Source organism: Salvia splendens, chromosome 17 (genome assembly GCF_004379255.2).
Source record: "Salvia splendens isolate huo1 chromosome 17, SspV2, whole genome shotgun sequence".
Taxonomy (NCBI): domain Eukaryota; kingdom Viridiplantae; phylum Streptophyta; class Magnoliopsida; order Lamiales; family Lamiaceae; genus Salvia; species Salvia splendens.
Genome location: NC_056048.1, coordinates 27,061,518 through 27,085,868, shown reverse-complemented (window position 1 = coordinate 27,085,868; position 24,351 = coordinate 27,061,518). Strand labels below are relative to the sequence as shown.

Here is a 24,351-nt window from a genome sequence, read left to right as displayed (position 1 = left end):
TTACAAGTTACTTAAAAATCAAAGATTAATTTATTATTTTATTCATTCATATAGTTGAATTTATAGAGAAAATAAAAAAAATAGAATTTGTTTTGAATTACTTTACAGATTAATAATTTTAATCATATTTTGGAATTATTTTGTCAAAATAAATATATAAAAAAATAAATAATATTAGTGCGGAATAGACAAAAAATGATTAAAAATGTTGCTCAGGTAACACTTGGGTCCAATAATAGAAACTTAATCTTTGGGTCCGCTATAGTGGGCTTAATATTGGGCCTAACTTATAAGATTAAAGTTTTGGGCTGTTGGGCTTAATTTTCAAATTTTAGACACTTTAAAAACTATAAATCACAAAATTTGAAATTTTTCGCAATTATCCTTCCGTCTCATTTAGTCATTTATGACAAAATATGCAACGACGTAACAACAGTTTTAAACAAGTAGAAATGTTATAATTATTCTAGAAGTGTTAAATGTTTTTTTTATGATAATACATATTTATATAATGATGACATTTCTACAATCAATAGACACGATATCACGTAGTCGCTAGAAAAAATATACACAAGCTATGCAAAAGTTTTAACTTTTAAACTTCATAATTTATAATGATTATCTCTACATATTTGGCATTATGACAAAAAAAATAAATCTACATTAACTTTTTATGCTTTCCATTGTTCGAATAGGCAAATTTCATTATTTTTTGTAGCTAAAGAACAGATTTTTTTGTAATAAGCATTAAACACAAGGCAGTTGGCCAAGAACGACGGCGAAGGAAGTATTCAGTTCATCCCGATTTTTTACTACCCTTTTTTAGTGTTCTTAACCGGCGGCAGTACTATGCTCTCAGGTCTCTCTCTTCCTCTTAATAGTAAGTGCGATTGCAAAAATTGAGCTTTGTTTGATGCATATGCGTTTCTGCGCACCAGATGTTTGTGAAAATTCCTGCGAGAAGTATAAATTTTGAACCTTTTTTCTCTTATTCCCATCATATGAGACCCTTGATGTACATTGTATGACTACATTTTCTTTGTTGATTAGGTGGCAATGTGGGAGTGCAGCTTTTGCCTGGAGTGTCTAATATGCCTAAATGTCCAGGTATTACTGCAAATCACTTGCTTCAGTTAATTTGGAGATTCTATGCTTCTGTGTCCTATGCAATCCATCTTAATTGGAGAATGGGTGTGGAAATAAAAAATAAAGTGACTTGTTGTAAGAGTTGTGCTATGGTAGTTCTTCTGATTACTGACATATGGTGCATATTTGCTGTTAAAATAAGAATACAAATTGGATAGTTTTATAATAGAGGTTGTGAGTAATTGAAAAGTCATATTCTTGATTGAATCTGGAAGATGATATATTCTCTTTTGGGGGTGTTCAAATTGTTTACTAACATTGTTTTTTGTTCGCCTCATACCCTCAAATGTCTTGTAAGTTTCTTTTTACTAGTAGTTTAGTATTCGATGTACGGTAAAATTCCGCATTTTTGTTTGGTTAAGGTTGCATTGTATTGAGGAACATTCATGGATGGTAACATGTAAAGATAGACTGTAATTGTTGTATTTTAACAGTGAAATGTGAAATTGACCGATCAACCACACTGCCAATCTGCAGGTCTCTCATTCGTGGAAACTCGTTTGTCCAGCATCCCAATTTTTCCTAAGATGAAGGTAACATGTGCAGTGAATCCCTCGGAAAGTGGTTCTTCTGCTCAAAAGGAACATGATAAGATTAAGGTGATTAAACCTTTAGTTAAAATGTGTGGAATCACATCAGCTAGAGATGCTGTTTTGGCAGCAGAAGCCGGTGCAAATCTTATTGGGATGATTATTTGGCCCAAATCAAAAAGGTCTATTTCACTTTCTGTCGCCAAGGAGATTTCGAGGGTGGCAAGGGAACATGGAGCTGAGCCAGTTGGGGTGTTCGTCGATGATGATGCAGAGACTATATTAAGAGCCTCTGATGAAGCAGAACTTGGATACGTGCAGGTTTATACATCTTTACCATCACTATCTGTTTTGTTCCCTTTCTTCTTTTGTTCATTCCACATGCTTGTGTCTGTGCAGCTTCATGGAAAGGGTTCTAGGGATGCTTTTCAAGTCGTAGTCAAACAAAACAAAGTAATATATGTTCTTCATGCGAATGAAGATGGTGAACTTTTGAATTCTATTTCTGATGAAGAATGCTCTCAAGTTGATTGGGTTCTTGTCGACAGTGCTACAGGCGGCAGGTATAGAATATCTCATACAGTAGTATTTCCTTAGGTTCATCATCGTTTTGATTTTGATTTGGCTAAGAATTTTTACATTATCCTGGAAAAGACTATCAAGGAAATAACGGCATGTATTCATCTGTCCTGACAATTTGCTGCTTTGTTTTGTGGAATTTTAGTGCAAGACTTTTGCTAAAACTAGAGTAAACTGTCATTATTTATGTATTTCTCTTTTTGATACATCAGAAATATTGACGGGAAAAGGTTAATAACCTAGGTCCTCGACAGTTTTCTAATCGTATATGCAGCCATGACTGAAACTTATCTTTGGATGGTTGCAGTGGGAAAGGCTTCGATTGGTCCAGGTTCCGATATCCATCTATTAGCAGCAAACAAGGATGGTTTTTAGCTGGTGGGATTAAGCCAGATAATGTGTTTGAAGCTCTTTCGACTCTCAAGCCGACTGGCATTGATGTTAGTAGTGGAATTTGTGGTCCGGATGGAATTCAAAAGGACAAATCGCGAATATCATCATTCATGGAGGCAGTGAATTCGGTACAGTATTGATTTATGGAGCTTCTGAAGCCATGAGAAATGTCTGTATTAAAACCTTCTTTCTGCAAGTACCCTCATTTTTAGTCATGTTAAGCCTTTTCATTTTTCCATAAGACCACATTATTATTGTAATGAATCCATATAGATTTTGAATTCAACAGTCCAAATCTCCATGTTCCATCACAAAAATGTGTTATTATTAAAGTATTATGGTTGCATCACAAAAATGTGGTACAAATAGTGACATAGTGTTTGTATATTTTGGTTGGTATTCACTAATTCAGCATTCTAAACCACACACTCAAACTTGCTTATCCACAACCTTGATTTCCATGTGGACTTGCAATTAGATTCTCCCATCTATGTGATTCCCAATTACTTGTCACGTTCAATTTCATCACCATACATCACATGAATAAATTAATGAATCACATTTCTTGAATATACTTATTTCATAGTAGTATTCATATGTCAAACACTAGTTTACATGGAAAAATATCACTACTATAATAGCATAGCATCAATAAATCACATCCTTTATAGAGACAGTCATTACATCCTTTATAGAAATACACATCAATCTTCTTTAATCTTGTAATAACTATATAACTCTCCATCACCGGAGGGCGAAAAAATCGAGTCTGCAGCTAGAAGACGACCCCTTAGAGGTTCCGAGAGCTGATTCCGAGCCCAGCAGCCTCCACGTCTCATATTTATCGATTTGTTATAGATATACCGATGGACACGTTGTTGAGGTTCAATTCAGCTTAGGATCGGTCTGGTAGTACACTATGTCGCCCGTGTCACTCACATAATGATCCTTTTTCATGCTCTTTGCGAGGACTCCCAACAAGTATAACGGAAGAGGGCCTGATTTCTGAGGCTCCTTATAATATTTTCCGAGCACAGGCTTTGCTGCTTCCGTCTGTGACAAGAATCACAAATGGTCAGTGAATATTAGTAATAATCTGTGAAACTGTATATAAGAAACAAGTTTTCTTGAAGAAGATGGATGTTAACTGCTTCTATCAAATGGTAGTGTGGGATTTGGGGGAAGAGGTGATGTATAACGTGTGTCCCTATGTCGTGGTGGATGTTGTTTATCCATCCATAGTCGCGATCAAGCGTCGTGAGCCCCCCTCTTAGGTAACTCCACTCCTGCATCGCCAACGAAATCAATCCGAGATTGAAACAAGAACACTTCAACATTCTCTGTGGAGTTTCGTGCATTCAAGACGCTAAATTTACCTTTCCTCGGTACCAAGGGAGCTTATCCTCGTGGCCATGGTGATGCAGGTAGGTAACTAGATCAAGCCACGCCACGAATCCCTGCATCAGAAATCCATTTTTTACAAGTTATGCAAGGTAAAACAACGTTGAAAAAACGTGGAGCTATTGAGAGGAGAGGAATGAAGGAACTAACAAAGTAAGGTATGCCATAGAGTTTTAGCAGCTGAAGAGGACCCATAACGAAAGAGAGCCCTGCAAGAATTGCAACCATTGCGGTCCAACAAACAGTTGAGGTAATGACATCTTTCCTCTCGTTTGGAACGAACAAATCACTGTCTGGATGGAAATGAGAGCCTTTCTTTCCTGGACTTCTGCTCCACTGCCATTACATGGACCATAAAGGAGCAATAGTTTCAATCAAGAGAGCCTAATACCATACATTTCATATGAAAAAGTTCGAATTCTGAAGAAAGTAAGCCAACCAGATAGATGGGATAAGCCAACATAGGAAAAGGCAATGTGAACCTCAACTTCTTGGTCACAAAATCCAATTGCTTGTATATCTTCTCAGACAACTGGAACAAACAACATGGCAGAAACAAACATCTCAACTGCACTTTCTATCAACAAAAACGCGAAAAATGCAACTAAATTATCTCCATAACAAAGTGGAAAAACTACATACTGGATGCCAAGATTCATCATTCTCAACATGTCCATGGTTCTGATGGTGTGTCCTGTGACTAATTCTCCTGAACCATTCACCATTACACAATTTGTTAAGACCAATTTTATTTATTTTTACATACATAAAAAGTTGCTTTTAATGTTCAGACTTACCATCCATGATAAGGAACAAGGATGGAAGAGTGAAGCAGGTGGCCAGCAACACTATTCAACTTTGGATCATTGGAAAAGCTCCCATGTCCACTGAAACACAATTCAAGAATCATCAAAAGGAATCAAACAAACACAAAACCAAAACCAAAACCACCAAAAAAAAAAGATTCAAAATCTACCAATAATGGCCAACAACAAACAGAGCCCAAAACAATTCAAGAATCATTAAAAAGAATCACACAAACACAGAAACAGAGCCCAAAACATTTCAAAAATTAGAAAACCACAACCAAAACCACTCCCCAAAAAAAAGATTAGAAATTTACCAATCATGGCCAAGAACAAACAGAGCCCAAAACATAGTTCCCTGAGCAAACCAGTAGAGGGGCCACGCAGCCCAGTTGTTCAAATAGGCAGCAGCAGCAGCCAATCCAAAAACCACAGCAACATCTCTCACAACATAGCTCATGGACTTCCATGGATTCTTGACCCAACAATGCTTAGGAATGGCTGCCCTAATATCAGCCAGCTTGAATGGGGGTGGTGCACCAGGGTCAAATCCATCACCACCAACAAAACCATTTACCACCTCACTCTCCCTCTCCTCATTCCCCTCCTCCCCCACCTCCTGAAATCTCAGTGGGGCACTCACATTCAAACCCCAATTCCTCCCTCTACCAACACTGCACAATGAGCTGGAATCACTGGAGAAATCTGCTGTTGAAATTCTCAGCTTTGAGGGATTGGGATTGGAGCCAGTTCTTGGCATAGGGTAGATTCTTGGAAGTGGCTTTAGACCACATCCTGACAGAACCCAACTGGCCATTTCAACACCCCAAATCTGAAAATGGTAAAGATTTCACCTTTATCAGTTTCTGTAACTGGGGTGAGAGAGAGAATGTGTGTGGAGTTGAGGGGCTTGCAGAATATGTATGTAGATGTGTATGTATCAGCTGAAAATGGATGGATAATGGAAGAGACACTCACCTCAAATTCAAGAATCCCAACTTGATTTTGTTGAGGCTTAGAATCTGAGGTGAATGTGATTCATTTATATAACCCAATTTGAGGCTCTATTTCTCTTCACTTTCCATCCCCACCATCTATGTTTCCACTTATATGGCCTACTACTGTAACTCTCTCTCCTTTCCTGAGATCAGTACAAATTGGTGCATTCAACAATGACTTAACTTTATTTAAATTGTGTTACATATTGTGGTAGGAAATTGTGATTATTTTTTTTATGGATTTGGTATGGGGAGAGGGAATAGGACAACAAGGTTATGTGATGTTAAAATTTAATATTCAAATTGACTAAATCCATCATCTCTATTTGTTAGAGCATCTACAAGGTTAGAAGATATATAGAAAATGTATATTATGTATTTACCTTCTTATAAAGTGAATATACCCTTCTAAAAAGTAACACATTTCAAAGGGAAAAGATACATAGAAAGGTAAATTATTTTTTAAAAATAAAATAATAGTATAAAATGCATTAAAAAATATAAAGTGTAATACCTTCTCAAATATCTTTCCCCTTGGAGAAGGTTTTTTCATGAAAAGAAGGCAAATATGATAGTTATAAGATTTTACCTCTCCATTGATGGGGAGGTAAAGATACCTCTCAAAAATGGAAAAATGTATAATACCTTCTCAAATACCTCTCCCCTTGGAGAATGATTTTTCATGAAAAAAAAGGTAAATATGGTAGTTATATTAGTTTACCTCTCCGAGATGCTCTTACTCCATATTTTATTGGGTACTCAAATTAACTAAATCCATCATCTCTATTTGTTACTCCATATTTTATTGGGTGTTGGATTCATGTCACCGCATCCATAATGGGGCGCCATATAGTCCGCCCTATAGGGCGCCCTATGCTCTGCCACATCATCATTCTATCCTCATACCTTTCCAACTGCAGTGGGACGCCCTAAAGTCCGCCCTATAGTTTTCACTATTGTTTTGTTGATTAATTTTATGTTTTCAAATATGTCATGCAAAATAAAAAAAAAAAAGCACTACGATTTAAAGGCAAATCCTACATTACATAATTAAAAAAAAAGTTACAAGAGTTAGAAATAAAAAACAAGTTCACTACAGATAAAAAGGGCATACTCTACATCATTCCCAACTTGCGTTATTATTGATTTAAAACCTTGTTTTAAAACAATAATAATGAAGGTGAACTTGAAGGTGAGGCATAATTTAAATTTAAATTTAAATAATACAAATAGATTAATATGATTGTTTTATATAGTTTATAAAATTAATTTTTATTTTATTTTATGAGATGTTGGTAAATAGTTTCAGCCTAGCTTGTTAATTTCTTTTTCATGTTTAAATTTCTTTTTCTATTTTCTTAGAATAATATTTCCATAAAATCCTAGATTCTATAAATATTAGTATAGTAGATATAAAGTTGAGATTAAATAAATCTTAATAGAGTTCTTTGTCAACTACAAATTTATACGAGATTAATAGATTATAACTATTAAATAGTATTTTTAGAAGTTCCTATATAGAGTAGCTATTAAAAAACTATACATAAAAAATAATTAAGCTAGTTTATGTTTATCATTGTCCCACATCGTTAGTATAACAAAGAAAGGAGAGAATAGGACATTTTAGTTTATGTTTACCATTGTCCCACATCGTTAGTATAACAAAGAAAGGAGAGAATATGTCATTATAAAAGGAAGAAAAATGGAAGAGTTTATATATATAAATTTTGAAGAATTAAAAAAATGTAAAACGCATTGCATCATCCGCGGTATTGTCCGCGTTGCTCGCAGTGGGGCGGACGATACCGCGGACGAAGCGTGCTCCAACACCTATCGTCCGCGGATGATGCATCGGGCATCGTCCGCGGACGTGGATGCCCTAGTGATTACATTTACATGAGCTGACCTTATTAACTAATGACTATACTTTCCATTTTGTTTTATTTCGCCACGTGCGATAAAATTATTTGAAGATTTTCTTGCTTCATCTGATCAATAATCAAAATTTTGATTTGCTTATAGCCATAATAATATTTTCAACGATGATTTGGGGGTTTAATTAGAAGGGGGGTTGAGCTTATCTACGGATCCATAAAATAGAATTCGTGTGTGGTAAAAAAAGTTATCGTCAACATCGAAAGACAAAGATGGTGCGGCGTCGCTTGCAATAGATGACAGACAAAGAATGAAAATGAATTTTAACCCGAAAGATTAAGTCAGAGTTGCAACACTGGATCGATATCAAATCTGAAAAGCCGAATTTATTAAAGTTTTTCGACAATTAGGTTAGTAGAACCTCCGACCCCACCTGAATTTGGGGTCTCAAGTTTCAAAATTTTCTTTTTTCCTTAGTACGGGCCTTATGTGGGAAATTATTAAAATAAAATTTCTTGAAATTGTACTACTCCATATTACACTACAAAAGTTTGTTCAACTTATGTATTTATTGACAATTAAGTAGTTGATATACTAATGTTTTGATATTCCAAATAAATTAGATGAATTCAATGCTTGTAGTCCTCGTGGAAAGGAGTGACATAGCAACTTTCATGTTTAAAAATATATCCTTTGCAATATCAAATAAATAAAGTAGTGAATTAAAAAAAACCTACATATAGTCAATATTAATTTAATCCAATGAATAGTGTATGAACTCAAAATACAATAATCAAGAAATATGAAAACTCTATTGGAAAATTAGGATAATATAAGAATAAAAATATTGTTTTTTTATTTTGTTTAATTGCCCATGATACTAGTACCGACCAAAAAAGATATAGTACTGTACCAACTTTTATATAAAAAAAATTGACTCATCAATTTAATTGGTCGGTTCAGAAACCACTTACCTAACTGATGAATTAAACGTTAAATATAGTTTATAGCATGAATATCTGGATAAGTTTAGTACATAGTTTTAATTTTGATTTATTTTGTATACAGTGTGAAACATGAAGAAATTGTATGGTTAAACTTATAATTAAATGGCCAGAGTGAGTTGAAATTGATTCCGTCGTTGCCCTTTTCTAAAGTTAGAGCACCCGCAACGCGTGCCGAAACCGTTCCGCGTGCCGTTCCGCCGGAACGGTTTCGCCGCGGAACGCGTTGCGGCGCTGCATTCCGCTCCCGTCCCGTTCCCATTCCGTGCCCGGTGCCGACGGCACGTAACGCGGCACGGAACAAGCCGCCACGCGCCTGGGCGACGTGGCCGATCCCCGTGCGTGCGTGCTTCCCACTCGCCGGCCAGCGAGTGGGACACGTCAGCAATGACGCAATAATTATTTTTTTTTTATAAAAATCGAATTTTTAAAAAAAAATTTTTTTTTTAAACGGTAACATTACCGTTTTTTTTAACTTTTTCTTAATTTTTTTAATTTTTATTTTTATTTTCTTATTCTATAAATACACCTAATTCATTCATTTTATACACAACTACACATCTATTCTTCCTACATCAACATCAATTTCTCTCCAATTTTCATATTCTATCTCTTCAAAAAATGTCCGGCGACGGCAATTACGGTGGTGGCGGCGCCGGAGGGTGGGATCTCAACGCGTTCGGCGATTGGGAGACCATGTACAACACACTTGGTGGTTCTGGGTCATCGACGCCGGGCACGCAGGGGTCGGCGACGCCGGGTGGGTACCAACCACCCACTTTCGATGTGGATGCCTACGCTCGAGGCTCCGGCTCGCGGCTTTCCCAGGGTTTGTCCCAGATTCGGGAGGATATCCCCGTTGAACCCACTCAGGGAGGAGGCCGAGGCGGTGGAAGCTACAGGGCTGCGTCTGAGGCACCCGAGGAGGATGAGGAGGAGGAGCCGGAGGATCTGGGCCGGCATCCCTACACCAACGAAGAAACAAAGGCGGTGTACACCGCCTGGCTCACCGTCTCATATGATCCCATCGTCGGCAACCAACAAGCCGCCAAGTGCTTCTGGGAAAAGGTCCGTGATGTCTACCACGAGACTAAGCCGAAAGGGGCCCGGAAGCGCAAATATACAATGCTTCGTGCTCACTTTGGCCGAGTCGATTTACAGGTCAAAAAATTCTGCGGGATCTACTCCACCGAAGCGGCGCACTACCAAAGCGGAGCTTCGGGCGCCGACATACTGAGGGCGGCTATGCGCGCCTTCCACCAGGACACCGGTGTACAGTTCAAATATGTTGATATTTGGCAGCTCGTCAAGGACGAGGAAAGGTGGGCCGGTGGTGTCCGCTCCAGCTCGGGATCAACCTCAAAGCGGACGAAGCACACGACGAGCGGCCAGTACTCGTCTGGTGACACCGATGCGCCCAGTGATCGTGGCACGCAGGAGGTTGGGGTTACGGCCGCCGAGTACGAGGGATCTAGCCGTGGGCGCCGTCGTCCGCAAGGGACGAAGGCGGCGAAAGCGGCTAGAGCGAGGAAGGGCCGAGGAGAATCAAGCCAGTCGGCCTCGGGATCGGGCTCACAAGGAGGCTCGAACACACTTATGGTGGCGTACATAACCGCCACAATGGCGGACACTTCCCGCTTCTCGTACGCCCAATACACGGCCTGGTGGAACGGAATTGTGCATATGGCAGGACTACTTGGTCTTCCCCCTCCCCCTAAACCTCGACCGCCTCCGGAGGATGATTCGCCGGCGGAGTAGTTTTTTTTATTTTCCCACGTTTAATTGTGTGTTTTTTATTGTGTGTTTTTTTTTAATTTTTTTAAGTTTAAGTTGTAATTTTTTTTAATATTGTGTGTTTTTTAATAAAGTATGTTTGTTTTTTAATAAAGTATGTTTGTTTTTTAATAAAGTGTGTTTATTTAATTTAATTTAGTTGGAAATAAAAATAAAAATTGAAATAGAATGAATAGTAATTTAAGGAACGGTTAAGGAACGGTTAAGGAACGGAGGGTTGCGGGTTCCGTTCCTTAGTTAAGGAATGGAGTAAAAAAGTACAGTGGGGCCCTCAAATAGTGGTTTAAGGAACGGTATAGGAACGGTATAGGAACAGCGTTGTGGATGGCCTTATACTCGAATAACAACCCATCGTAATAATATACGAGAATGATGTTTTCTACGCTTATGAGATGTTCGTCTATAGACAACTATCGTCATTATCGGACCACCAATGTGGTCGGAATCGCACCTGAAAGAAAGTTAGTAGTACAACAACAATGATGATAGTCTCCTTACTTTTAGATATGTTATTAGTGTTGAATACATTAGCCTCTAATTTCAAATAATGTATGGTATATATTAATAATAATAGTATAAGAAACTATTAAATTTAATCCCAAATAAATTAGAAGAAAGAAGAAAGTGGATGAATAAAGAAAGAAAAATAAATTACATACTTTAATGAAAATGAGAGGGTAAATAGATTGAATTGCCCTTCATGGCCCCTTAAGGGTACTTTGGCCATGAAAATATTGGAAATAGCCAAAAAGTAGTAAAATTGATATTAGAGTAAAGGTCAAAACTGGTCATGAACATATGCTCATTTTACGATTTTGGTCATAGACTTTATCTTTTGAATTTTTGCATCCTGAACATTTCAACTCGGATCGCAATCGGTCATACACTTTATCTTTTGAATTTTTGCATCCTGAACATTTCAACTCGGATCACAATCGGTCCTACATCATCGCGCTCGCCGGCGACGCCGCCGTGAAGCGCGGCTACGCCTTCTTCTCAGAGGTCCAATTCATCCATGCCGAGGCGCTCCAGAAAATCGACGCGTTGTGGTGGCAGCACAGCGACGGGAAGTTCGGTTACGGCGTGCAGCGGAGGATCTGGAAGAAATTGAATGGGGATTTCACGGCGTTCTTCATCAAGGTGGGGTGGATGAAGAAGCTGGAGAGCTCGGAGGTGAAGCAGTACAATTATAGGGAGCTTTCCTACGGAGTTTATGTGGGAGATGGAGGAGGGGCCGCCGGAGGGGCATCTCCTGCTGACGAATGCGCTGAGAGGGACTCAGCTGCTCAGCTGCATTCTCAACCACCCGGCTTTTGACGGAGAAGATGATGCGTTGACCGTTAAATGTAGACCGAACAGTTAGTGTAGGACCGATTGTGATCCTAATTGAAATGTTCAGGATGCAAAAATTCAAAAGATAAAGTGTAAGAACGATTGTGATCCGAGTTGAAATGTTCAGGATGCAAAAATTCAAAAGATAAAGTCTAGGACCAAAATCATAAAATGAACATATATTGAGGACCAGTTTTGACTTTTACTCTTGATATTAACTTATAGTTGATGAAACTCAAAATATATTATGAAATGTTACGGACTAAATTTACTCATTTGAGATAGTTAATGTACTAAAAAAAGACGTTCACTCAGTAAATAATTCTCTAAATTGACGCTAAAATTAAAATATATTAAAATTTCATGTTAAATTTTTTAAATAATTTAAATTTTATCGTGATAGTGCCTGGGATCGAAGTAACTATATATGCTCTCTCGGTAATTATTGTTATCTACATTAGAAAAATTATACAGAGTAGTACTAATCAGTAGCCTAATTTAAACATCATGGTATGTTATATTCGTGGTGATCAAAATTAATTCGTTAGGCAGTCACTAAACATCTCATATTATTTATTATTAAATATTTAATTTTTTTATTTTTAAAATAAATAATACATTCTACTAATTCATCCTATTCTGATTTTATTAGGAATATTATAGAAGTATGAGTCAGATTTTATTAAATTTTTACATTTATTAGTATATACATTTTTTTTCAAACTTGTGCTACATCAAAATAGGACGGAGAATGTATTTAATTTCAATATACTAATTCCTGATAAATTAATATGGTAAACTATTTTCTACGGCTGTTTGCACCGGCCACTTACAAATGTGACACTTTTTTTTTCATATCTTTTTTTTAGAAGTGTAGTCTGCCTATTCACTAGCTAAACCCACTTTTGGCAGTTCTAATTACAATTATCTTATAAACATATTGATTTTAAGTCCTAAATCATGCCATAAGATTGATTAAAATAATACTACTACTATTTATTAATTAACTCAACAGTACATAATTTTGGGCCAGTCTAATGCGTTTTTCGTCTGGGCCCAGCAGGCCGGGCCTGTGTTTGACTATTAGAAAGCCCACTGTTACATTTTCAAATATATAAGGATCAATTGCTGAGGATATGTTTAGTCAATATCCAAATCTCCCCAAATAAGTGGAGTAATTTTCAAGTGCAAGTTCTTATGGAAAAAAAATATAAATTTAGGATGAAATTAGCTCACACTATTAATACTACATAGGTAAGTTACTATCGCTTGCTCAAAATTTATATGTTGTGATATAGTTTTAAATTGAACTACCCCAATATTACTTGAGATTAATTTTGTCACAAGAGATCTGATAAGCTAACCACAAAGATAGCAGTTAAAGTTTCAATATGTCGATTTATTTGACCAATAATTGTATCAAAATATTTAAAGTTCATAACGTGTCATAAAAGTGCTTATAATAGTAGTAGTAGTTAGTTCCATACCTTATTTATAGATTAATGACTCAAAACATTAAAAAATGTTTATTATAAAGATAAGAAACTTATGATTTATACATACCAAATGTCGCCGATTTTTTTCCTTGCATTTTTTAGTTTACTCATTGCTATAACCGGTTGAAGTTATTTCCAATTATTCCTTTTCAACCTGTGAAATTAAAAAATAATGATAAATTAATCGTGTTCGGACAAAAATATGAAAAAAGGGAAAAGCAAAATGAGTACATCATTTTTCTCTTTTCAGATGATAGTTCGAGTAAAAAAATCATAAGATTAAGGGACAACATCCCTTAATCCTGGCAGCAGCCTAACTCCCACTTACAAATTGCAAGAACTTAATTAATTATCTGGTAAAAGAAATATTAAAAAAAATACACTGTGGCAGATAATTTTGAAATGCTGCTACAATTTATGACAATAGGAATGGAACAAATGGTTATGGTCTTGTTGGAAAAATATTAAATTAGGCGATAGGGCATCTCACATGCTTAAACTTATTCTATCAGCTTCAAAAATCAAAATAATTCAATTAATTAGTTACCGGTTGTGTTTGTTTACATAGAAATATTTAGTATTAGTGAAGATTAAAGAATTAAAATATGGGTATGGATTGGGTGTTTTAAAAAAAGAAAAAAGAGAGAATAAAAAAATGTAATGCTTAAAAGAAGAAAAAAGGAAATATATATAGTATGCAATAAAGACGTTGATTGCTAGCATTGAAAATAGCTATTTCAACATTCCTCCTTAGTACTAATTTTCACTACATAAGGGCAACGATAATTTATACTTGTGAATTACTATTAATTTAAGAGAAAACATGTAAGTAAATTATGTTTGATTGTCCAAATACAAAATTAAATTCTCCATGTTCAATTTTTATGCAAATATATCGAGTCCTTTCCTTTTGTGTTTTGAACTAGGAATATGCTACACATAGTCGATTACTTTTCCCTGTTACTCTACAAATTACAATCTTAGTGACACTGGCGTACAAGAAGCATTTGATATTTTAAGTTTCTATCTAACTCATTCTTTTATTCATATAATATCGTCAAATATTCAACATTTTGTAAGTACATTTTGCAAAAGAAGTTACCATTAGATTCACTCCATATAAAGTAAATTACTTCCCTTTTTTTTACAAAATATAACACAATTATTATCATTTACTTTATTCTCTATTTTAACCCTTCAACATTATTTTCTTATATCTCGTGCCTAGAAAACATGCATCGTTTATGGCGGAACGTATGGAGTATTAAATCCATAACATGGAATTAAAGGTGTGAAATTGGAATTGGAGCCTCCAATTCCAAATCCAGTGTTTGGTTTTACAAAAATATTTAGATTTGGAATTGAATTGCAATTCCAAATCTTTCCGTTCCACAATTTGAATTTCATATCAAAAGTAGAATATTGGAATTCCAGATAAAATTAAATATTTTCACTATATATCCACAACACATACTTCACACACTACACATGCTACACACATTTCACACACACTACTTACATTTCACACACTACACACATTTTTCACACATTTCACACACTACACTCATTTCACACACATTACACAAATTTCACATACTACACACATTTCATATACTACGCACACTGCACATATATTACACACACTACACGCTACAGTGTTTTAGTGCGTGTATATTGTGTACAGTGTTTGTTTTTTGTGTAGTGTGTGGATTGTGTGTATTTTGTGTATGGTGTGTGTGCAGTGTATGTATTTTGTGAATAGTGTATTTGTAATGTGTGTAGTGTGCGTATTTTGTGTATAGCGTGTGCAGTGCATATTTTGTGTGTATAGTAAGTGTATTTTGTGTATATTGTTTGTGCACAAATTTTTCAAATTCAACTCAATATCAATTACTTAATTTTACCAAATATATGATTTGAAATTCAATTCCATAAAATTTGAATTCCAATTCATTTCAATTCCGTGTACTAAACGTGTACTAAACGTAGCCTTAGGATTATTGGTAGTACTTTTTCTTTTATCTTTTTTTTCTTTTTTCTTTTTTCTTCTTTCTTCTTATTACGCAGGCGGGAGAAATCCTTTATAAAAAAAACAAACGATTACTTCAATCATTCACACCTCAAAATGGCATCATCATCATCATCATCATCATCCCACCACCACCCTCTCCCGCCTTCCTTCACCGCCACCGCCGCTCCCCCTCCCACCCCCTCCTTCTCCTCCGACCTCCCCTCCTCCACCTCCTCCGACCTCCTCTCCAATCTCCTCCACCGCCTCCCCCCCTCCCTCTCCCTCCCCACCACCCGCCGCCCCTCCCCACTCCCCCCTCCCTCCATCCCCCTCTCCGATCTCACCCCCTCCAATCTCCTCCCCGCCTCCACCGAATTCGGCTTCTTCCACCTCACCGATCACCCAATCCCCTCCAATCTCCCCCTCTCCGCCGAATCAACCGCCCTCTCCCTCATCGCCCTCCCCCGCCACCAAAAGCAGCTCCTCTTCCCCTCTAATTGGCCGCTCGGCCACGAAATTGACGACGACGGCGACGAATCGCTCTGCCTCGACCCCTCCCTCTCCGAGTTCCGCGACTTCGCCGCGGAATTGGAGAGGCTGGGACTGAAGGTTCTAGAAGAGCTGGCTTCCGCGGTCGGGTTTGATAGCCCGACCCGGGATCCGCTCTCCTCGCTCCTCTGGATATCCGATGGAGCGAGGAAACCGGGTCGGGTTTACCCGTATGCGGTCGGGTTGCATTACCAGATTAGGACCCGAAAACAGACTCTGCTGACGGATTCGGGTCGGGTCACGGTTTCCTGGCTGGCGGGTTCTGTTTTAGTCACTCTTGGTGACATTGCTCAGGTCATTATTTAATTTACATTTGTTAGCACTTTGATTAATAATTAATTGAATAATAGAATGAAACGAAAATAGTAGTGTAGTAGTTTTGATCGTAGTACACATTATTATGGAAAATAATATGTTTCCAATTCTAGTAGGTGTGCTGTCACTGTTTATATAATTGAATTGATTGTCTTTTCTGAAAAATCTTTAAATTGTTAGCTGTGAATCACTTAATTATATAATGTGATCAGACATAAGTTAAGACATTAATACTGTGTTAACTAATGCTAGTTACCGAAAAGAGTTTAATTCCAATACGTTGTTTTAAAATAAAGTAAAATCAAATAAAATCACTTAGTTCAATGCATTGTCTTATTTGTTAAAAAAATTAATGACCAAACATAGCAAATATTATATTCGAAGATAAATGGAATAATAAAGATAGCTATACACATTACACGTTTAGATTGATATCATTTATTTTTCAAAAATATGCTACGTACGGTTTCCATGTTTATCCAAAAAGATTTGCTAGGATCATACATGATTCTTTAATTAAGATATGTGCACGTGTAAATTATTTATATGTATCTAGTAGGAAACGTCAAAGTTAGGCTACATAATACTATAATTTGCTGGATTTCTTGACTAATAAGGCTAGTTGATTTTTAAAGAAATTCATCAATTGGCCGGCTATGTATTTGAACACCTAACTTGATTAAATGTTAGCTTGTTTTCTATGAATGGGATTTATTTAAATTCAGTTGAAATTAAAGTACTGATTTTGTATATTTTTGTAGACAAAAGTAGTTGCTCTTAATTTATACTTGCATATATATCGACTAACTATTTTCATAAAACATATGCCTATCCTATGTGTTATAGTTTTGGATTCGCAATGAAGTGAATGTAATATTAATTTCACAATATTCCTGCATAATGTTTTATGAGAATTGAATATTGGAATAGGTTTGGAGCAATGGTAAGCTAAAGAAAGTGAGAGGAAGGCCTTTCCCTTGTTCACTTGATGAGAATCCTAATAATGATCCGGGCATAAACATGTCTTTGCTTATCACCCTTCCCGCGGAGAGCATCGTTCGCCCCCTCCTTCCCAACTTGATCAGCGATGACGATGATGACAACGGTGAAGGTGATGCCACAAACAAGAAGGAAGGAGAGAAAAGATTGTTCAACTCGTTTAGTTTGGAAGATTATGCATGGAGAATTTATCACCAACCTCTCCTATTCAAAGATCCCCTTCTTAGATATCGCGCTTGATCTCATCATCAAGTGTCTTTTGAGCTTGACTCGAGTTCGATTGTAAAATGATACTTTATTCTTGTGGGTTATTTTTCTCAATTTTGAATTTGGTGGGTTATTTACTCTATACATGTTCAAATTGTGTAAATTGGGTTTAATTGTGTAAATAAGGTTTTTATTATGGAAATCAAGTTTAATCATGTACTTATAACAAGTTTAATAGTATATTATTAGGCTCGAGTTGTTATCGTATTGTTATCTTGTCGTGTCAATCCACATTATATCGTATCGTACTATCGTTAACGGGTTCGTGTCGTGTGCAAGAAGTGTTTGGGTTGAAGGTTGCAGGCCGAGTTCATATTTGGTTTGAATAGGAGATGGTTGGTGATAAATTCTCCATGCATAACAGATCGAGTTCGAATTATGCCTTATTTGATTGAGTCGTTATCAAGTTAATTCAATAACGACCTAGTCCACGTGATTTTTGACCCCTAATATTATGTAAATGAAGTGAAGAAATGCACAAGCAATATCAACCAAAATCCTTGATCAAGTATATTCGATCAATAATAAACGGACTGATTACTAATACAACTAATCTAATTAAGAAAATTGGATTAATAAATAAGTGAACAATTGATAACTAATAGCCGTAATCTCATCAAATTAGAGGATGTCATTTATATTTTGGTGAGAATAGATTTTAGTATCGAAAATAAACAATTTTCAGATATTAAGATTTAATACAATTGTAATAAATTAAAATATTCGGCTGAAAATAATCTATTGTAAATTTCACTATTTAATCATTAATTGTTCTTTGGATTGCGTTTTTATCTCCAAGTTTTCTTCCAATTTCCCTCTTGGCGTTTTACTTCCGTCTCAGGTTTGATTTTACACGCACAACACACACTAAAATAGCATTGATATTTCTATGTAATTAATTTCTTATGCATTCATATAATTACATGTTTATGGTGTGTAAGTAACAAATAAACGCCTGTGTTGTTGATTATTATGTGGTTTATTTTCTGAAGAGAAATTGAACTTTGAGAATCACATATTACAATAAAGTTTTAATGTAATTTGATTACTAGTATCATTTACTAATGTGTAGTGTTGTTAAAGCTAATGGCATTTTTCTATGAGTGAAAAAAAAGTAGTCTAATTTTGTGATTGAATATGATAAAAAGGAGATGTTTTATAAGGATGATTGCATCAGTAGACTACCAGATGATCTTCTTATTAAGATCTTATCGCGTTTAACGCTCAAGGAAGCCGGTGTTACTAGCGTTTTGTCGAGACGATGGTGCTATTTATGGACTAATGTAGCTAGATTAGACTTTGATGTTGATGACAAACTGGTCAGCATTGCTGCTGATCTCAAACTGAGGATCCCCGAGAGGAAAAAGTACGTTAATTGGGTGAACCGCGTGATGAGGCAACACAGAGGGCCGGTATTAGATCTCGTTAGGATTTGTTTCATTCTGGATAAGAGTTCGAGTGGTGCTATTGACAATTGGGTTAAATTTGCTATTGCAAAGAGAGTTCAAAGGCTTGAGTTGGACTTGTTGGGAAACGAGGAGACTCGTCGTTGGCTCACGTACAACTATACTTTCCCTTACAAGCCTAGCATGTTGAATTGGTTGAAAGGCCTTAAAGCTCTCTCACTTAAATGTGTGAATGTGAGCAAAGAAACTCTGGATTGTTTCTTGTTGAGGTGTCCAGAGCTGCAGAGTTTTTCCTTACATTCGGCCGAGGGTTTGAAGAGTGTGAAGGTTGATGGCTTCAAGCTTCCGCGGCTTAAGTGCCTAGAGATAAACTGTTGTCAGGGGATAGAGACGATAGAGATCTCAAACTCGAACATTGTGTCGTTTAGTTATGTGGGCCATGTCATTGATTTAGTTCTCAGCAACGTTCCCATGCTCGTTGATGTCTCGGTTATGGAAGGACATTCTGCGCTTCAGACTAATGTGTTTGGACAACTTTCTTGCTGTCTTTATCAGATTGAGATTCTTACATTGGGTATACATCATACTAAAGTGAGTACATGAAATAATTTATCTCTTTAGGGACTGAAAATGAGTGTGATTATGAATTGTGATTGGCTTCTTTGTTTTCAGAAGGACACAGAGAATTTCTCCTTTCCTGTTTTGCCTGGCCTCAAGGAGCTAATTCTAAACGTCGGAGCATGGGATGACGATAGTCTTCTCGAGTTCGCGTACTTTATACAGTCATGCCCTAATTTGAAGAGCTTTGCAATGAAGGTATGTGTTTGAACTTGGTATTGGACATGTTAACTTATGATATTGGTGTTATGTATTTGTGTATACAAGAAAAGTAGTTTGTTATGAACTTATAAGTTGATTGCTTTCACATGATTTAGGGTTTAGGGGAAAGGCCTAAAGCCTATTTATAGGATGCATAGATTCTCATTGTCTATTGAGATTGATGCATAATAAGCTTTCTTGTTGCAAATTCTTAGTTAGCTTACATTACATGTTTTGGCTTTGTCTTTTTACAATCATGTATGTTTACCATTTGGAAAATGGAACCATTTTTCTTGCTAACTCATAATTCATGTATTTTCCATGTCTCAACACATGTGTAACCATGTTGCAGTTAAGATGGATGTCAATCGTGTCAACCCTGAAACGAACAGAAATGAGGCGAGCACCCAAATGCGCCCACGAGCACCTAAAACTGGTGGAGATTGGTGGGTACTATGGCCGTACAAGTGATGCTGAACTCGCCATCTTCTTCGTTGAAAACGCGGTTGCTCTGCAGAAGATCGTGATCGATCCTCGCAACCAAGTTCAAAATAGATTGCCTCTGGGGGATGTTCAGATCAAGCGCCACGAAACTGCCCGAAAACATGCCATGGAGCATCTCAAATCGAAAATATCTCCACAACTCGAATTAGTAATCCTTTGATCTCGGCCTTGGCCTCGGTGAAGCGCGAAACCCATTTTTGTGCACATTAATTATTACATGATACGTATAATTTAGCACTATCGTTAATATGGATACTATAAGTCGTATTAGGTTCGCCACTGAATGTGACAGCAACGTGTTATGTAATTATTTATCGCTCGTCAAATAAAAAATTCTAGATCCGCTAGTCTCACAACGGTGCACGCTAGGCGTGATTGCTAGACAACTGGACATCGGACGAGAGCAGGCGGGACCCACTATAAGCCTTTCCACTATGGTATTTCCTCATAATTCATAAATAGGGAAGCTTACAAAGTGTTAATAAGACACTTCTTCTCCGATCATTAGGTTGAGATTCGAGTCACATAATATAATGAAATCGAAAAAGTATAGGCAAAATTGTGATGCATCTCATTATTCATTTACAAACAACACATTAGATAACCTATGCAGAAGCTAAATAAAAGGGAAAAATAAAGCTAAAAATTAAGTAAATCGTCACTAGTAAAAGGGAATGGATATGGCAAGCAAACAAGCAGTCCCAACACCAAAACCACAACTCCCAGGGCTTTGTACTTGTCCTCGGGATCCGTAATCTCCTCTGAAAGCGGAGCAATCGGCCCTCGTTGTAAGAAGAATATCAGCACCACCCAGTAGAATGCCACGTCGCTGAACAATGACGACAGTCCAAGAAGCACAATGGACGCTGCAGTTAAGCGCGATGAAGCCTGCCAAAAAAATCCAACATTGTTCAGCTAAGATCAGTTATTGGCTCGTCAACTGCTAGATTCGTATGTGTACGTTACATACCTTTCTTCCCCAGAGAGAAAATGCAATCCGTCCTCCATCAAGCTCTCCGGCAGGAATGCTGTTAATGGCGTTAATCAAAAGTCCGGCCCATGCCCATAGCACAACTGGATTGACTGAAAGAGGGGTGCCTTCTTTGAGAACTCCTCCGAGGAGAAGCTTAGCTACGACATTTCAATCAAGATAGTATCAAAATGATTGGTGTATGGAAGTGGTGTTTAATTCGACAAAGCAAGGGAAATCAAGTTTACCTATTCCCCCAACTAGGAATGATTCATGAAATACCGATGGATCCACGACTATACCTAGCTGATCAGTGGGAGGCAAAATGAATCCTAAAAGCAGAAGAACAAAGCCTAAAGCAAAGCCAGCTAAAGGACCAGCTGCTGCAACTTTCAAGAGATCTTCACGCTTGCGTACGATATTCAGTATCCTCGTTATAGCTCCATAGGAGCCTATCTGCCATTTGAAGCTCGTTAGTTATTTAAAGCATGAAATGTTTTTCTGATGAAGTCTCTAGTTGTAATTATTCATTTTGTACAGTTTATTCTTTGTAAATAAAGCAGTCTTTTCGATAAAATAAAGATGAAAATCATAATCTCTAACCTGCCAACTAGGGACAAAATATGGCACACCCATTTTGATCCCTGCTTCTTTTGCAACTATAATATGACCGATTTCATGTGTGCCTAGAATAAGTGCTGTAACAAGGGCTCCCGGAAGGCCATCCTTCAACAACTCACCATTTTCAAGTACTGATCTGGAGAAGAAAGATATACTTACTTCAATGGCCAGATGAAAACTGATATATCGAACTAGAGATTCATCCATGAAAAAGGAAACTGGCAAGCTAAACCGAGGTGACGACAATCAAGAATATTGTTGCACAGCTATTTTCATATTGAAATCTGGGAAATTTCATGGTAATTAAAAAAGATTTACAAGAACTAGTGATATAACAAAGAACATCCGCTCTATGAATAGTTGATATACGCGGTAAAACAGAAAACTCACAATACATTCGTCTGTAATGCAGGAACATTTCTCAGAAGTAAGGTGAACAACGTGACCAATCCAAAAGCCCCGGCAGCAAACCACTCAGGAACAGCTGCATATTAAAACCATGTTGCAGAAGCAATCTTGAGATTATCTTTTACCATTTCAAAAGAGAAGATTGCAAACAATTATACAACACAAGTAGAGCTAACAATTCACCGGTGGTATCTGGTTGCAATGTCTTCCTAGGTACCACAACTGCAACAGGCTTATCATCCTCGGGATTAATTAGAAGGAACAGTTTATATAGATCTCCAAATTTGTCCTGTACATGATATGCGAAGTCACGTAAGAAATAATATACCGTGTTCAAGAATGTACTTAAACACACATGGTGGATGCTGATTCACCAACTTCCATTCTCGTTGCTATTTTTTCATAACTTTTGGCAGCTTGTCCTCGTAGGTTTCCCTTGAATAACACACCACCCTATAGCAAAGAGATCACAAATCAGGGGTTTTCGATTGCATCGTTTTTATAGCCAGATAATCAAAAGAACTTACTTCATAGGGTTCCTGGCTGGTTATGAAGAAGGTGTCGAAACCAAAAACCTGATCCTTCAGAATGTCAATTGTTTCCTTCGAAATTCTTATTGACTCATCGAACTCTTGCTGCTGCTCGTATAGAAAAAGGGAAGTAGAATGCCATCAGAGAGAGAGGAGAAAGCCACCAACATAACAGATAACTACTACATTGTAATCACCTTCAGACCTGGAAGAGGCGAACCACTCGTAATTTGAACATCTTTATCATCCTATAAAATTATCAAATCAGCATAACAAATGTGAAATTATGCGGAAAAAACACCTACATCAAAAGGGCAAAAGGAAGAGCAACAAAATTGGACAACCCATCAATAAAATGCTGTAATGGATCAACTAGATAATTCGAAGAGCACCTCGCTCTTGACTTGGGCCTCACTGGTTCCATCGTTTACCGGGTCTTTCGACTCAAATGCGCCCGACTCAACCGATGGATTGTTATCCTAGAAAAAGCAACTAGCACATCAACACACCCTATAACAGTAAACTAAACATCGAATTTTTTTCAGAAATTAAACTGATCACTAACCACATTCTGAAAATCCTCATTCGTGAGAGACGAATCACTCGACAAAAATCCATCTTCACCATGAGAGTTACTTCCCTTCAAAAATCACTTCTCATTTCAACCAAATCTGACCAACCATAACATGTACATATACAGACCGAAAACCACCAACAATTACCTCATCGTTATTACTCTCAGGGTCCGTCTTTGCCTCGCTACTTCTCCCAATTACCTTCTTCCTATACCAAAAATCCCCAAATTATAACCTAAACTTCAGAAAATCAAATCAAAGCCAGTAAACACTAATTCAAAAAAACCTCAACAAGCACCGAGAGCTCAATTTCCATCCCACAGTTCCCGGAGGCGAAAAGCAAACCCGACTGCAAGAATCGCAGCGAGAAACGGGAAGGATGAGACTCCCGCCAAAACTCGCCGATAAGTTCATTGCTGCAGAATTTAAATAAAAATCGAAGGAATTTAGCAATCAATTGAACAACGCAGCCATCGGAATCGAGCAATTAGGGTCTGATTATGTGGAAATCGAAACAAAATTGAAGCTTTCAGCTGGGAAAGGGAGTTTCTACGCTTGATTAGGGTCTGATTATGTGGAAATCGAAACAAAATTGAAGCTTTCAGCTGGGAAAGGGAGTTTCTACGCTTGAGCTGGAAATATCTTATCTACACAAATGAATCAGAACCGACAAATGAAATTTTATAATAATATTTGATTTTATTCTTGATTATGGGTTCGTTATTTCGGTTAGCACATAAAATCTAATTCGCTGACAACCAACGAATGGGATTCAGCCACGTGTCCTGGCTGGTAACCTTATCACTCTTTCTCTAGTTTGAGAACAGATATTATCACTTTTTTTCAAGTTTCATCTCATTAATATCTCCTATTTACTTTTCATTCTGATTGTCAAATTTTATTTTTGTTATTTTTAAGTGTACCTCATATTTTACAAACGTATTTGATTATATACTCACTGGGTCCCATTAAAAATGAAACGTTTTTCTTTTTTGGATTGTCACAATTAAAATGAAATGTTTC

General features: G+C 37.0%; 5 protein-coding genes across 9 annotated transcripts; 3 read left to right on the top strand and 2 right to left on the bottom strand.

The window, feature by feature from the left end:
- Positions 1-480: 480 nt before the first annotated feature.
- Positions 481-2,959, top strand: LOC121773357 (N-(5'-phosphoribosyl)anthranilate isomerase 1, chloroplastic-like). Of its 3 annotated transcripts, none has more exons than XM_042170187.1 (5): positions 481-859; positions 1,051-1,107; positions 1,624-1,997; positions 2,076-2,239; positions 2,563-2,959. In XM_042170187.1, the coding sequence occupies exons 1-5, from the start codon at positions 850-852 to the stop codon at positions 2,786-2,788; spliced, it is 831 nt and encodes a 276-aa protein (XP_042026121.1). In that variant the 5' UTR covers positions 481-849; the 3' UTR covers positions 2,789-2,959. The 3 variants fall into 3 exon arrangements, with proteins under 3 accessions (XP_042026121.1, XP_042026119.1, XP_042026120.1); XM_042170185.1 differs by having other exon boundaries at positions 484-880; XM_042170186.1 differs by lacking the exon at positions 481-859 and adding an exon at positions 863-963.
- A 229-nt stretch (positions 2,960-3,188) lies between these two features.
- LOC121774873 (omega-3 fatty acid desaturase, chloroplastic-like) lies at positions 3,189-5,988 on the bottom strand. Of its 2 annotated transcripts, XM_042171761.1 has the most exons (9): positions 5,834-5,988; positions 5,173-5,687; positions 4,847-4,936; positions 4,692-4,758; positions 4,489-4,581; positions 4,200-4,385; positions 4,025-4,105; positions 3,797-3,934; positions 3,189-3,701 (listed from the first exon to the last, which is right to left on the bottom strand). In XM_042171761.1, the coding sequence occupies exons 2-9, from the start codon at positions 5,670-5,672 to the stop codon at positions 3,534-3,536; spliced, it is 1,323 nt and encodes a 440-aa protein (XP_042027695.1). In that variant the 5' UTR covers positions 5,673-5,687; positions 5,834-5,988; the 3' UTR covers positions 3,189-3,533. The 2 variants fall into 2 exon arrangements, with proteins under 2 accessions (XP_042027695.1, XP_042027694.1); XM_042171760.1 differs by having other exon boundaries at positions 5,173-5,981.
- A 9,470-nt stretch (positions 5,989-15,458) lies between these two features.
- On the top strand, positions 15,459-17,658 carry LOC121775028. The gene is made up of 2 exons (XM_042171977.1): positions 15,459-16,208; positions 17,160-17,658. The coding sequence occupies exons 1-2, from the start codon at positions 15,480-15,482 to the stop codon at positions 17,466-17,468; spliced, it is 1,038 nt and encodes a 345-aa protein (XP_042027911.1). The 5' UTR covers positions 15,459-15,479; the 3' UTR covers positions 17,469-17,658.
- A 641-nt stretch (positions 17,659-18,299) lies between these two features.
- LOC121774179 (putative FBD-associated F-box protein At5g38570) lies at positions 18,300-20,384 on the top strand. The gene is made up of 4 exons (XM_042171093.1): positions 18,300-18,336; positions 18,644-19,492; positions 19,574-19,717; positions 20,073-20,384. The coding sequence occupies exons 2-4, from the start codon at positions 18,647-18,649 to the stop codon at positions 20,382-20,384; spliced, it is 1,302 nt and encodes a 433-aa protein (XP_042027027.1). The 5' UTR covers positions 18,300-18,336; positions 18,644-18,646.
- Positions 20,385-20,755: 371 nt separating this feature from the next.
- Positions 20,756-24,004, bottom strand: LOC121774927 (probable zinc metalloprotease EGY2, chloroplastic). 2 transcript variants are annotated; one of them, XM_042171837.1, is made up of 13 exons: positions 23,615-24,004; positions 23,476-23,536; positions 23,319-23,393; positions 23,146-23,232; positions 22,951-23,001; positions 22,751-22,861; positions 22,602-22,676; positions 22,407-22,512; positions 22,206-22,299; positions 21,798-21,951; positions 21,443-21,650; positions 21,195-21,355; positions 20,756-21,112 (listed from the first exon to the last, which is right to left on the bottom strand). In XM_042171837.1, exons 1-13 carry the CDS (start codon positions 23,740-23,742, stop codon positions 20,864-20,866), a joined length of 1,560 nt encoding a protein of 519 aa, XP_042027771.1. In that variant the 5' UTR covers positions 23,743-24,004; the 3' UTR covers positions 20,756-20,863. The 2 variants fall into 2 exon arrangements, with proteins under 2 accessions (XP_042027771.1, XP_042027772.1); XM_042171838.1 differs by lacking the exon at positions 23,615-24,004 and having other exon boundaries at positions 22,959-23,001; positions 23,098-23,232.
- Positions 24,005-24,351: the final 347 nt, after the last annotated feature.

Coding starts and splice junctions, on each gene's coding strand:
- LOC121773357 (XM_042170185.1), top strand. CDS start 850: ATGCTCTCAGGTCTCTCTCTTCCTCTTAATA. Junction 1,998..2,075: donor CAGAACTTGGATACGTGCAG/GTTTATACATCT, acceptor GTGTCTGTGCAG/CTTCATGGAAAGGGTTCTAG. Junction 2,240..2,562: donor GACAGTGCTACAGGCGGCAG/GTATAGAATATC, acceptor GGATGGTTGCAG/TGGGAAAGGCTTCGATTGGT.
- LOC121774873 (XM_042171761.1), bottom strand. CDS start 5,672: ATGGCCAGTTGGGTTCTGTCAGGATGTGGTCTAAAGCCACTTCCAAGA. Junction 4,582..4,691: donor ATGATGAATCTTGGCATCCA/GTATGTAGTTTT, acceptor TGTTTGTTCCAG/TTGTCTGAGAAGATATACAA. Junction 3,702..3,796: donor ACTACCATTTGATAGAAGCA/GTTAACATCCAT, acceptor TTCTTGTCACAG/ACGGAAGCAGCAAAGCCTGT.
- LOC121775028 (XM_042171977.1), top strand. CDS start 15,480: ATGGCATCATCATCATCATCATCATCATCCCACCACCACCCTCTCCCG. Junction 16,209..17,159: donor CTCTTGGTGACATTGCTCAG/GTCATTATTTAA, acceptor ATATTGGAATAG/GTTTGGAGCAATGGTAAGCT.
- LOC121774179 (XM_042171093.1), top strand. CDS start 18,647: ATGTTTTATAAGGATGATTGCATCAGTAGACTACCAGATGATCTTCTT. Junction 19,493..19,573: donor TGGGTATACATCATACTAAA/GTGAGTACATGA, acceptor CTTTGTTTTCAG/AAGGACACAGAGAATTTCTC. Junction 19,718..20,072: donor TGAAGAGCTTTGCAATGAAG/GTATGTGTTTGA, acceptor ACCATGTTGCAG/TTAAGATGGATGTCAATCGT.
- LOC121774927 (XM_042171837.1), bottom strand. CDS start 23,742: ATGAACTTATCGGCGAGTTTTGGCGGGAGTCTCATCCTTCCCGTTTCT. Junction 22,513..22,601: donor AAATAGCAACGAGAATGGAA/GTTGGTGAATCA, acceptor TATCATGTACAG/GACAAATTTGGAGATCTATA. Junction 21,356..21,442: donor ATTCCTAGTTGGGGGAATAG/GTAAACTTGATT, acceptor GAAATGTCGTAG/CTAAGCTTCTCCTCGGAGGA.